The following is an 11994-nucleotide window of genomic DNA, read 5'->3' as shown; positions in this document are numbered from 1 at the left end:
TCTGGGCTGGAGGACGGGTCGGAGCCTGTGGGGAGACAGCCTGGGCCTCCCTGAGCCTGGGGACCCGGGCTGCCTTGTGGCCACTGCAGCTGGCCGTCCTCTAAGCCGAGCAGAGTGATGACAACCGACCGAGCTTCCTCTGTGGGGAGGAAACAGTTAAAATCCTGTGGCAGCTGCAGTCAGCTGGGCGTGGTTCTCCCATCTGACTGGGGCCCGCAGGATTCTGCACCCAGGAGCAGAGGAAGCCCAGCTCTGGCGCAGAACTTCCACATGGCTGAGTTTGATCTGGTGGCTCCAGGGCCGCTGCCCGGGGTTCCCGCTCACCCTCTGGCCACTCTCAGCCCAGACTCTGGGTCGGCCAGCCCAGCAGCAGAAGAGGATGCAGCCTCCCCCGGGAGCTCCCCGGGGGAGAGCTGGGGACAGAGCCATGGCTCTGCCTGGCAGGGGGGTCCTGGGGCGGAGGCGGAGGCGGAGGTCCTGTGCGACTTCTGCCTCGGGGCCAGCAGGGTGAGGGCCGTGAAGTCCTGCCGGACCTGCATGGTGAACTACTGCCCGGAGCACCTGCGGCCGCACCAGGAGAACAGCAGGCTGCACAGCCACCAGCTGACAGAGCCCATGAAGGACCGGGACCTGCTCGTGTGCCCGGCCCACCACAGCCCCCTGGTTGCCTTCTGCTGCCCCGATGGGCAATGCATCTGCCAGGAGTGCAGCCGGGCCGAGCACAGGGGCCATGCCTCTGTCTCCCTCGATGCCGCCCACAGGGACAAGGAGGCAAGTGCCGGGGTCCGTGCGGAGAGGGAGGTGGGGAGGCCGTGGGCCAGGTAGAGGCCTGGCCTCTGCCTCAGCTCCTGGGGCTGCCGGCTTCACTCCTGTGCTCTTAGCTTTGGCCCCTGGCTGTGCAGCCTGCAACCCTGTCTCTTGCTCTTGCTTTGGAAACTCGAGTTGGTTACTCTGTCGCCATCTCGGTCCTGCTGTCCCTGTAATCTCTCTGTCTGCGTCTGTCGCCCTGTGGCGAGTTACCTGCTATTTCTCACTCAGCTTTTGGTGACTCATCCATGGGTGGGTGTTGGGTGCAGAAGGTGTTTCCCTCTGGCTGGATCTGAGTGGCAATGAATGCAATGTAAAGCTTAGCAGAAATTCAAGAGAAAAGAGCCAAAACTTTGCCCGAAGTTCTCTTTTTCCCTTTACCCAAAACAAGAGATCAGTAGCGAGGGCCCCTTTGGAGATACCGGGTATGAAATCCAAGAGCTTGAATAGTGCCGAGGTAACAGAGAACTGGAAACTTCCCTCCGGGTACAATGTCAAGGACTGCTTACCTTAGGGAAAATAAATCTCCTCATCAGATAGAGGTATCAGGAGAGACTGAGAAATGCTGTGCTCATAGCCTGTAACTTTATTCCCATCGGGTAGGGCAGCCGTTTCTAGAACAGCGGGCTTTTCTTTGCCCTGAGAAAGCTGAGAGTCTGGAGAAGTTCCTGGGAATGGATTCATATGCCTCGTTTCTCAGACTCGGACTTGCCACGAGCATGTTTGTTCTCAGTGGGGAAGTGCACTCCTTTTGTCCCACATTTCTTGTGTCCAGACTCCGGGCAGCTCCCTGTCTGCGCTGAGCACGGCCCATGGCCGCGTCTTGGCCCCGGGCTTCCTGGGCAGCAGACAGGGAGCTTCCTGGAGCAGGACCCGCTTCTCCACACCCTCCCTTAAGCGTGGATTTTATCCAGCGTTAGTGGGAATTGCTCCAGAAAGCTCTGCATTCCAGATGCCAGTGAGTCACCGTTATCAACTCCACAGTCCACTTGCCAACAGTTCCCAGCATTTCCAGTGCCAGGAAATGTCCAGTCAGGAGAGCAGGTCACTGCCACCCACTCCCCACATTCACAGCCACGTTCACAGAGGAGGCTCTGCGTCAGCAGACAGGTCAGAGGATAAAGCTCCATGACTGACTACGTGGTCTTCATGGAGCCTTGCCGTGTGCTATGTGCTTTCCATGGATTTTCCCATCCAGTCCTGGAATAGCTCACTGAGGTGGTGACTCTTTTCATCTTCACCGAATTTGTCCAGACTCATACAGATGACTAAGCCATGGAGTAGGAATGGAAGCTTCTGGAAAGCCACCCCACTGGAGGAACACAGGGAAGGACCCCGAGGTCACAATATTATGACCTTACTTTATTTATTTTGCGCCAAAACCCTGCCACACATGTCGTAGAGAGATTAAAGCAGAGTGTACCGCTTTTCCCTTGTTCAGGGTGTAATACCTGAATTCTGTTACGTTTAACTGGAAAAGTGATGCATGCCCCCGTTCAGAAACAATCTCCACCAAATACTGAGATAGATTTTCCCAGAAAAGCCCTCCCCCCAGCCTGGATCTGCCCATCTCCCTCCTCAGAGGCAGACACCACGATCTACTCTTTCTTCTGTTCGCTTTCAGAAGTTCTATGCCTGTAGCAGCATAGCTACAATATGAATTTTAACGTAGTGTAAAGCTGGTGCATTACAGAGACGTAGGGTAATTGTCATTCTGAGCAGGGAGAGTTGTGTTGCTTGTGTGTGGAACCCCAAATTCAGACATCCCAGGAGGGAGCTGTGTCAGGTAAAATACAGACAACTGGGGCAGTTCTTGGTGCTGAAAGCAGGCCGGTTACAGGTGCGATGCAGCAGCCCCGTACCCCAGATCCTTGGTGCGGGCCCAGTTCCCAGCCTCTGCTCCCTGGTGTGCCTATCAGAGTTCCTGCCTTTCCACCCTGCATCCTTGCTTTCAACTCTGAGAGTGAGTGTGTGCTCTGTAAGCGCTTTTTGGGTGGCCCTGCCACGGCTCAGGAGCCAAAAGGTTTCTAGCAAGGAGCCCAGGAGACCAGCTCCAAAGACACAGTACCTGGATGAGGCTGCAGCCACCACCAGGATTATTTTGAAAGTCTTATTAGACATAAGTAAGGCTCCAGAAGCTCCATCTTTCCTCCAGCCAGCCCAAGCCCGCTGGAGCTGCTTGCTGAAGGTCACTTTGCATCAAGTTAAGCGCTAGTCACTCAGGAATGTTGTGCAAGGGAAACCGTGAACAGCAGGGTCAGCCACAGGGACACAGAGCGGCCGGGAGCTGCATGGGGTCCACAGAGCGATAGATTTCTCAGTTCACCGACAGAGCCCCTTCTGAGGCTCCCACGGTCTCTAGCTATGCCAGTAGGCGAAAACTCTGGATTTGGGAATATTCTGGGTGTTCTCTGATTATTTGTTCTGTGCCGCTGGGCCCACCTCTTCCCAATGGGGACTCAGCTCTTCCCCTTGTCCAGGCCAGCGTCCCAAAGCCTCTTAGTTGTTTTTTTTTTTTTTTTAAAAATGGAAGTGTAGTTGATTTACAATGTTGTGTTAATTTCTGCTGTACAGCAAAGTGCCTCAGTTTTACACATATAGACATTCTTTTTTAATATTCTTTTCAATTATGGTTTATCCCAGGAGATTGGGCACAGTTCTCTGTGCTGTACAGTAGGACCTTGTTGTTTATCCATATTCTACATGTAATGGTTTGCATCCACCAACCCCAAACTCCCAGGCCACCCCTGTCCCTTAGCTTTTTGTTTCTGTTTGGCCTCACCCTGCAGCATGCAGAACTTCCCCGACCACTGTGCCCCCTGCAGTGGAAGTGCAGAGCCCTAACCACTGGACCACCAGGGAAGCCCTTCCCTTAGCTTTTAAGAGCAGCTAATCTTAACTCCACTCACCTTCTCTGAACTCAGGCTCACTGCTGGGAAATGAAGCTGTGGCATGCGTGTGTGTGTGAGTTGTGAAGTTTGCACTCTTTCTGTGACTGCTTTCCTGTTTGTTCTTTTCTGTTCCTTTTCAAGTTTATCAAACATTATCAAGCACTTTCTATGGGCTAAGTGTGCTACACTATCTCAGGGAGCGTGGGCTGTAGTCAGGAAGCCAGGGAAGGTCCACGTCTCCCTGGATGCCAAAGGGCTGGGGCAGCACAAAGGCCCTGCTGCGTGTTCCAAGGAGGAAGACCCCCGGCAGTGAGGTCAGGGCAGGTATCTTGGGGGAAGGAAGCCTCGGCTGGGCCCCGTTTTAGACCTTCAAGTCCATTAGTGGCAGGTCACTGCATCCGATCTCAGCATTGGTTCCAGAAAGCTCAGGATATGGTGGGGGTCTCGGACACAGTCTCCAGCTAGAGCAGGAGCTGAGTTCTGAGACCTACAAGTGTTCCCGCTTCTTGGGGGTGCCGTTAACCAGCATTGTTCACGGCCCATCTGCTGCCAAAAGGCGGATGGTTTGAGGCTGTTCAGGAGAATTTCTTCTAGAAGTTCCGAGGAGTGCCTTGGACTCAGTATTATGCAACTTGTTTTATCCTGAACATTCCACCAGGCTGTGCGTCTTTCAAGAGCAGGGACGGTGTCTTATATAACTGGACAGGCATGTAGTGATCTCTGATCAGCTGGCCAAGGGGTGAAGTCAGGGCCCAGCTGGGACCCTAGTGGTCCCAGACACAGACTCTCCAGAGGGAAACACAAAGCAGCTGACACCATCTGGAATCTCCTTCTCTCTTCTCCCTCCCCCTGCGGTTCCAGTTTGCATCTCTAACCCGACCCTGGCCACTGAGCTGGGTACCACCTTTGCCCTGGAGACAGAAGCAAGAACGATTTTGTTAACATATTCTTGAGGCACCAGAGGAGACGCTAAACCATCTGATGAGGGTCGTAGAGCCTGAGAGGGGCAGGTCTTGTACCCCAGATATGGTGCCTTTTGCACAGCATCTGTCCTCACCCCGCTGAAGTGGGGAGAACTCTCTGTGCCCTTGGGCATGGGACCGTCTACTCTCATTGACACTGCTCTCCTGCTTTTGTGTGGGGCCCGCCTGGGCCTGCGATGTGCATATGGCTGACGTCTTGGGACACCCTGGAGCCAGGGTCTGAGGCACCCCGTCATTTCCTGGGAACAGGAAAAACTGGAGATGCTGGTCTCCGAAGTGGCCCCGCCTCTTGTGGTAAGCAGGAGTGCTTGCTTGTGGGGTGACTCACTCAGAGGTCCCCATTAGGCACTCGGGAGTCCCTTTCTCCTTTTATGGCAGTCCGCAGACAGTGGGGAGAAGCCCCCTCCCTGGACACTCTGGGGGTCTCCTGTGTCCCCGGATGGTTCTGGGGCCGACCGCTTTAACACGCTCTGCACTTGTTGCTACTGTGTGTTCTGTTGTGCCTCCCGCCACCTTTCAACAAGCAGCTCATGTCCCCTCCCGTCCTGGAGCAGGTCACTGCGTAATAAGCCTTCTAGACAGACCAAGATTCCACGTTGCCCCCAAATAGGCCGGACCCCGCATCTTCCATGCTTCTCCCACTCCCGGGCATCAGGTCTCAGGTCTCAGGGGCGGGAGGTCACCCGGGCTCACTTGGCTCTGAGTCAGGGCCACAGGGCCTGAGCAAACGTTGTCGGGCTTCTGCAGAGGGATGCGAGTCCCCTGCCTGCCTGGGCTGCCACCACTGGGGCCTGGGATTTCACGTGGGCTTCAGTGGGAGGAAGGAGAGACGCGTCACGGTGCCCCCGCACCCCGAGTTCAGTTCGGGCGAATGACGACACAGCTGGAGTGCAGACACACGCTGCTGTGAAAATCAGTGAAAGCTCTTCTTTCTGTTGCTGCTGTCTTGTGCCCTTGTGGACGCAGAAAGTGACAGAGCCTCTGAAGTTTGCAAAGGCTCTGGTTTCATGCCTCGGCACATTCTCGGCAGACAGTGCTTGGGGAGTTTCAGGAGGCGAGAGTGGGGCTGGGCAGGGATGTCGACGTGGGCAAACCCGGGGTTCTCAGGCGGGCGCTTGCCTCGGCGGGGCGGGTTTGCTCTGCCTGCATCCGGCAGAGAATGAGTCCGTGATGGAAAGCAGCCGAGGTGGTGCTAGTAACGATGATGAGGATAATGACACCACCGACACGGATGGAGCGTCTGCAACGTGCCCGCTACTGTACAGAGTTCCTGCTCACACTCCTCCCATCCTTGCGGGAACCCTGTGAATTGGGCACTTTAGCTGCTCCCACCTCACAGGTGAAGAAATGCAAGTGTGGAGGCGTTAAGTAGATTTTCCCGAAGTCTCATCTGCTAACTAGAAACCCTGGGATGCCCACCCCCGACTTCAGGCGCCCTGTGCTCCTTGTCAGGCTGTTCTGGGCCGGATGGGCTGGACTCAACTCCACTGACAACTGTGTGACCTTGGATAGGTGGCTCCATTTTCTCACCTGTGCCATGGAGATAATGTGTTTACCTGCTATGGGCATGGTCAGGATGATAAGAGGTGACACAGAGAAATGCTTGAAGCGATGCCCAGTGCAGTGTAAGCTCTCCCTGCATTTTAGCCAGTTCACCCCAGGAAGTGCCGGCACACAGCTGACCCTCTGTGCCTCCAGTGAGGGTGGGTGCTCCAGCCTGGCTTCTGAGAGCAGCTTCTGAGACAGACTCCCCTTTCCACGGAAGAAGGGCAGACGGTGCCCGTGCTCCTGGGGACCTTCCGAGTGCCCGGGGCTCCTTCCCCCTTGATGCTGACCTTTCCTCTTCTTAGGCTGAGCTTCGGATCACCCAGTTAGACCTGGAGCGGAAACTCAAGTTGAATGAAAACGCCATCGCCAGGCTCCAAGCCAATCATAAATCCGTTCTGGTAAGGCTGGCCGGGGTCACCTGCCAGGCTTTGGCACACCTGGCAGCTGCCGCATGCTCAGCCAGGCCCACCCGGGGTTGTGGGATGCAGGGTGCAGGCCCGGCCCCCGTGTCCACGGGCCCCATGGGTTTTATCATTGGGTGAGAACTGTGGGTACAGATAAGGTCGGCCACACTGCAGGGGGGCTTCAACTTGTTATGGGGATTTGCTATGAAATTAGTTCAAGATTCAGAACTGGCAAGTGATTTACTTTTTAATGTTATAGAGTAGAAGCAAGCTAGTCCTGTAATGACAGTGTCCATATTTGTACATGTGCATATGCTTTTTTGACCGGGAGAAAAGGGTGTATGTGGGAGTCAAGGGGGGTGGTTAGCCAGAGCTCCAGAAATTACGCATAATCTTGGATTCTTCCATCATAGGAGGGTGTTCTGCATGCAATTCTCACCAGTCCTAAATCCTGGCAGCCAGGAAAGAGAGGTGAGAGCTGCTGGATTAGTGGATGGTACTTGATAAGGCCAGTGGCGTGCCAGGCTACTTAGTTTTAGTCTCTCTGGTTTATGACCACTTTCTATAATAAACTCTAAGTAGACCCAAACAGTTCCACAAAGTTTTCTCATTAGTGGCAAGCCAGTAACCACAACTCAGAGGAGAATGCAAAACAACTACCCTATGGCAGTCAGTCAGCAGCAGCATCTTCTCATATCAAGAATGATTCTATCCATTCATCCATCCATCCACCTACGTATCTATTATCCATCCATCCGTCCGTCCGTCCATCCACCCATCCATCCATCCACCCACCTATCTATCCATCCATCCACCCATCCATTCATCCATCCGTCCATCCACCCATCCGTCCATCCATCCATCCATCACCTACCCATCCACTCACCCATCCATCCATCCATCCATCCATCCATCCGTCCACCCGTCCGTCCATCCATCCATCCATCCATCCATCCATCCATCCATCCATCCACCCATCCACCCATCCGTCCATCCATCCACCCACCCATCCATCCATCCACCCACCTATCCATCCATCCATCCACCCATCCATCTATCCATCCATCCAACCATCCATCCACCCATCCATCCATCCATCACCTACCCATCCACTCACCCATCCATCCATCCATCCATCCATATCTAATACATGTAACCATTTCAACTTAATTTCTTCCTCCTTGGTGTTTATAACTAACTAGCTGTGGAAGAATGAATACCTATTTCTTACCCATATAATCTTATGAAAAGAAGAACAATGATTATCCCTTTAAAGTCTTGGAAACCTTCAGAGATTGTTGATTTCCATGCTCCATGTAATCTGGAGAACCGCATGGAGCATCTTGCCTTTTTCCAGCTCTTTATTTTCCGGACACTTTGATCCCTACTCAGTTCTTCTCTTAACTGCATGGTACCCAGGTGAGGTAGGTACCACAGTGGCCACCATGTAGGAAGTACATGAGGACACAGAGACAACAAGAATCGTCCAGGGCCCCTAGATTGATGGGACAGGAGAGCCTGGGAATATTGCTCCCTTGACCTAAGAATTACTCAGTCTGTTGCAATAGTGGTGCTTTAGTTTCTTTATCTAAGAAATGGGGACTGTAGTAGTACAGTCGTGCCTTGGTGTCCTCAGGGGATTGGTTTTAGGACAACCCCCAATCCCCCCCACCACGGATACCAAAATCCACAGATGCTCAAGTCCCTTGTATAAAATGGCCTAGTATTTGCATGTAAACCTACGCACATCCTCTCGTATACTTTAAATCTTCTCTAGATTACTTACAATACCGGATACGATGTAAATGCTATGTAAATAGTGGCCAGCTTGGCAGAGGCTAGTTTTGCTTTTTGGAACTTTCTGGAATATTTTCCCAAATATTTTCGTTCTGTGGTTGGTTGAATTCGTGAATGTGGAATCCGCAGATATGGAGGGACATCTGTATTTACCTTCTAGGGTTGCCATGAGAGAATATGTATACAGTGCTCAGAACAGTGCCCGGCCCATGATAAGCACTTACTAAATGTGGCCGTTATTGTATTACTATGTTATGTAATTAAAAAGTGACCAGGCAGGCGGCAGGACCCCAGGAGAACAGAAAATAGTACCTGGAGGGGCTGCTCAGAGGGCTCTCAGATGGGATGGTCAGGGAGGGACAGTGGGGGAGATTGAGGCAGGCAGGGCATGGGCTCCGGGCTGTGGAGTGGGGTGAAGGGAGGGTGAGCAAAGGAAAGTGTTGCCAAGAACTTTACATGAAGTTTAACCAGGTAATTTGTGTTGGGGCAACGATCTGGAGTTGGGCATTGTCAGAGGGAGCCGTCAGCACCAGGACCTAAGAACTACCAAAGAGAAGTGGAAACCGTTGAAAACATGGCTCGAAGTTGTAAATATGACATTGACTGAAGGCATTTGTAAAGGATGTGGAAGAATAGAATCCCACGTGCACAAGTGCCATCATGCAAATCCTTGCTCTTCATCACATGGAATTTGTTTTATATATTTTTGAACGTGGCATTCCATTCTGCATAGGTAGGCTGGTCCTGCGATGCTTAGGTGCTGTGGACACCTGCACACACCCTAAACATTTTGTGCCTGGCACAGACACCATAGGGTTAAATGTGCTTTTGGCTCAGATGGACCCGGCGGGCAGTTTAAGTGGACATAAATGAAATGCTAAGAAAGCAAATTCATGCTACTGATTTGTACAAAGAAGCGAAATTATTATTTTACCGCAAGAAACATGACTATCAAGTATACTGAATATGCACATTGTCCCGGTTGGAAGATGGATGTCACACATTTGAAGAGCAGCCCGACTGTCAGAGCTGGACTCAGAAATCAGATAATTCACTCTCTCATCTGATGCATGAGAGACTAAGGGAATGATTGGCAAATAAGTACTTATACCCTGGAGAGTCCTTCTTGTTTCCGGGAACCCAGGATTCAAATGAGAATAAAGGCTTGCTTTTACAATAGGAAATCGCTCCCTGATTTGCGGGTTTCTCGGGTTTGCGTTTCTGCGTGTTGAGCTTTGAGGAGGTTGGACGCCTCACTAACAGGTTCTTCCCCCCGCCCCCCGCCCCGCCGCCCCGCCAGGTGTCGGTGTCGGAGGTAAAGGCGGTGGCCAAGGAGCAGTTTGGGGATCTCCTTGCCGCCATGAGGAAGGCCCAGGCTGACATGATGCTTTTCTTGGAGGAGAAGGAACAAGCTGCCCTGGGCCAGGCCAATGGCATCAAGACCCACCTGGAGTACAGGAGCTCAGAGATGGAGAAGGCCCGGCAGGAACTGGACAGAATCGCTGCCATCGGCAACCCCGTGCTTTTCCTGGAGGTATGGGCTGCCGTGCTGCTGATGCCACGGAGACCTTTGCTCTGCTCGGCCTGTGGCGCACGGGGGAAGGGGACTGCCCGCTGATAAACAGGTGCGCAGGGAGCTGTGAGGGCAGAGAGGAGCTGAGTACAGGGGTACAGGAGGGAGGGCTTTCCAGAGCGGAGAGGCTGGAACCGGGTCGTGGAAGACGCATCATGTGCCAGCAGCGGCAACGGCATGTGCAAAGGCAGGGAGGTTCGAGACAGCACAGCTGATTTGGGGAAGTAAGGTGCTTTCACAAGGATGGGGTGTGGGGCGCTGGGCGCAGAGTGATGGGAGGCGAGGCTGGCGGGGCCAGGTGGGCATCTGGCTGTAGAAGCTCATGCTTCATCGGGAAGTCACAGCAGCCCAGGGAGGACTTCAGGTGAGGGGTGATGAGCTCAGGCCTCAGTGTACTTTATAAACCGCTCCGACAGTGGAGGGATGCTTGCTGGGCCGGGGTGAGACCCGGGTCCTCCTGCCTTTCGGAGAGGGCGGCACGTGCTGGGGTGACTGAGGACAGACAGCCCAGCAGAGAAGATGAGACCTTTCATTACAATGTGCCATTCATGGTATGTTAAGCCATGTGCCATCAGACATTCCATCCTCCTGGATCTGTCACTAGAGCGCTGTGTAGTTTTTAGCAAGTCGCTTAACCTTCTTGGGTCTCAAATTCCTCATTTATAAACAAGCAGGTCGGAGTCAATGATTTCCAAGGCTCCTTCAGTGCTAACATTCCTACATACAAATAATTCTTTTATTGCATTTTGGGAAGAGATTCCCTTCTAGTTAACGGCAAACGTAAATGTTTATTATGAAAAAAAAAACTTGGAAAATATGGAAAAATATAAAGGAACACGATCATTCATATTCCCATCACCCAAGATAATCATTGTTAGCCTTGTAGTGAGTGAGAGAAAGAGAAGCAGGGACAGACAGACATACCAAAGAATGTCTTTCAGTTCCTTTACTTTTAAATATCAAAACAAAGAAAGTATGAAGAAAAATTTGGCTTCCCATGTCATGAGTTTCCTAAAGACCATATAAATAATTTAAAAAAGGAAATAAAATCTCTTTATTTTTTTCTCCTTTTGTAACTTTAACATAAAAACTTTAATATGTATAAAATATATTTTAGTATAGGACAACTTATTTTAGTTAAACATAACTTCTTTTTTCCACAAATTTTTAGCCAATCAGAATGACATGTATTGTTCCCCAGTGATTCTTTTTTTTAGAAATAGACCATTTTATTTTATTTTATTTTTTATTTTTTCGCCGTGCCGTGCGGTATGAGGGATCTTAGTGCCCCAACCAGGGATCCAACCCTCGCCCCCTGCCTTGGAAGTGTAGAGTCTTAACCACTGGACCACCAGGGAAGTCCCCCCAGTGATCTAAAATGTTACTTTTATCATATATGGCACTAACTCTACATATGGTGGTAAAATGTTCATTTTTCTCCTTGTCTACTCTCTGGCTTGGCTTCTTTCTTCTCTTCCATTAATCTAACCATTCTGGTACAACTGTTTTCATCACTAAGTTTTCTGCTGTACCCACTCTGTAATTCAGTGCTTCCATTGCATTTGAATTTTGATAATGTGTTACACCTGAAAGCAACCTTTCCTGATCACTGCAGTTTTGAAGCATGAGAGGCTTAATGTGCTTATCTATGTGAAAACACTTTTCAAACTCTAAAGCACAGAACAAGAATTAGAGAACACTGTACTGGATTGAACCGACTAGGAAAATGCAGCAGCAAGCATTCCCGCCTGAGGACTTGTCTGTGAATCTTCCAAGTGCTACACCCTTTCCTCCATCCCTGTCGTGGCTTGTGTTTAAATTAGTTAAAAAAAAAAAAAAAAGTACCGATAGAATGAAGTTTGCAGGAATGTTACCGCCATCTGTGCTGTTGGTGTAACACATTTGTTCTTCGATTCCCTGTCTGGGCTATGTATTGCATCTGCTCATGGGTGCCTGGTATCTCTTGATTTTTTTTTTTTTTTTTTTTTTTT

At 51.3% G+C, this 11994-nt stretch overlaps 1 protein-coding gene across 1 annotated transcript in view; it reads left to right on the top strand.

The window, feature by feature from the left end:
• Positions 1-270: 270 nt before the first annotated feature.
• Positions 271-11994, top strand: part of TRIM16 (tripartite motif containing 16) — a 19104-nt gene continuing 7380 nt past the window's right edge. Inside the window, exons 1-3 of the mRNA XM_007462654.1 lie at positions 271-771; positions 6532-6627; positions 9731-9964. Of these exons, the coding sequence (XP_007462716.1) occupies positions 271-771; positions 6532-6627; positions 9731-9964 (831 nt within the window). The remainder of the gene's footprint in view (positions 772-6531; positions 6628-9730; positions 9965-11994) is intronic.

This window comes from Lipotes vexillifer, unplaced genomic scaffold, assembly GCF_000442215.2.
Source record: "Lipotes vexillifer unplaced genomic scaffold, Lipotes_vexillifer_v1.1 scaffold982, whole genome shotgun sequence".
Classification (NCBI taxonomy): domain Eukaryota; kingdom Metazoa; phylum Chordata; class Mammalia; order Artiodactyla; family Lipotidae; genus Lipotes; species Lipotes vexillifer.
The sequence above is the reverse complement of the archived record's forward strand: the minus strand, read 5'-3'. Positions and strand labels throughout refer to the sequence as shown.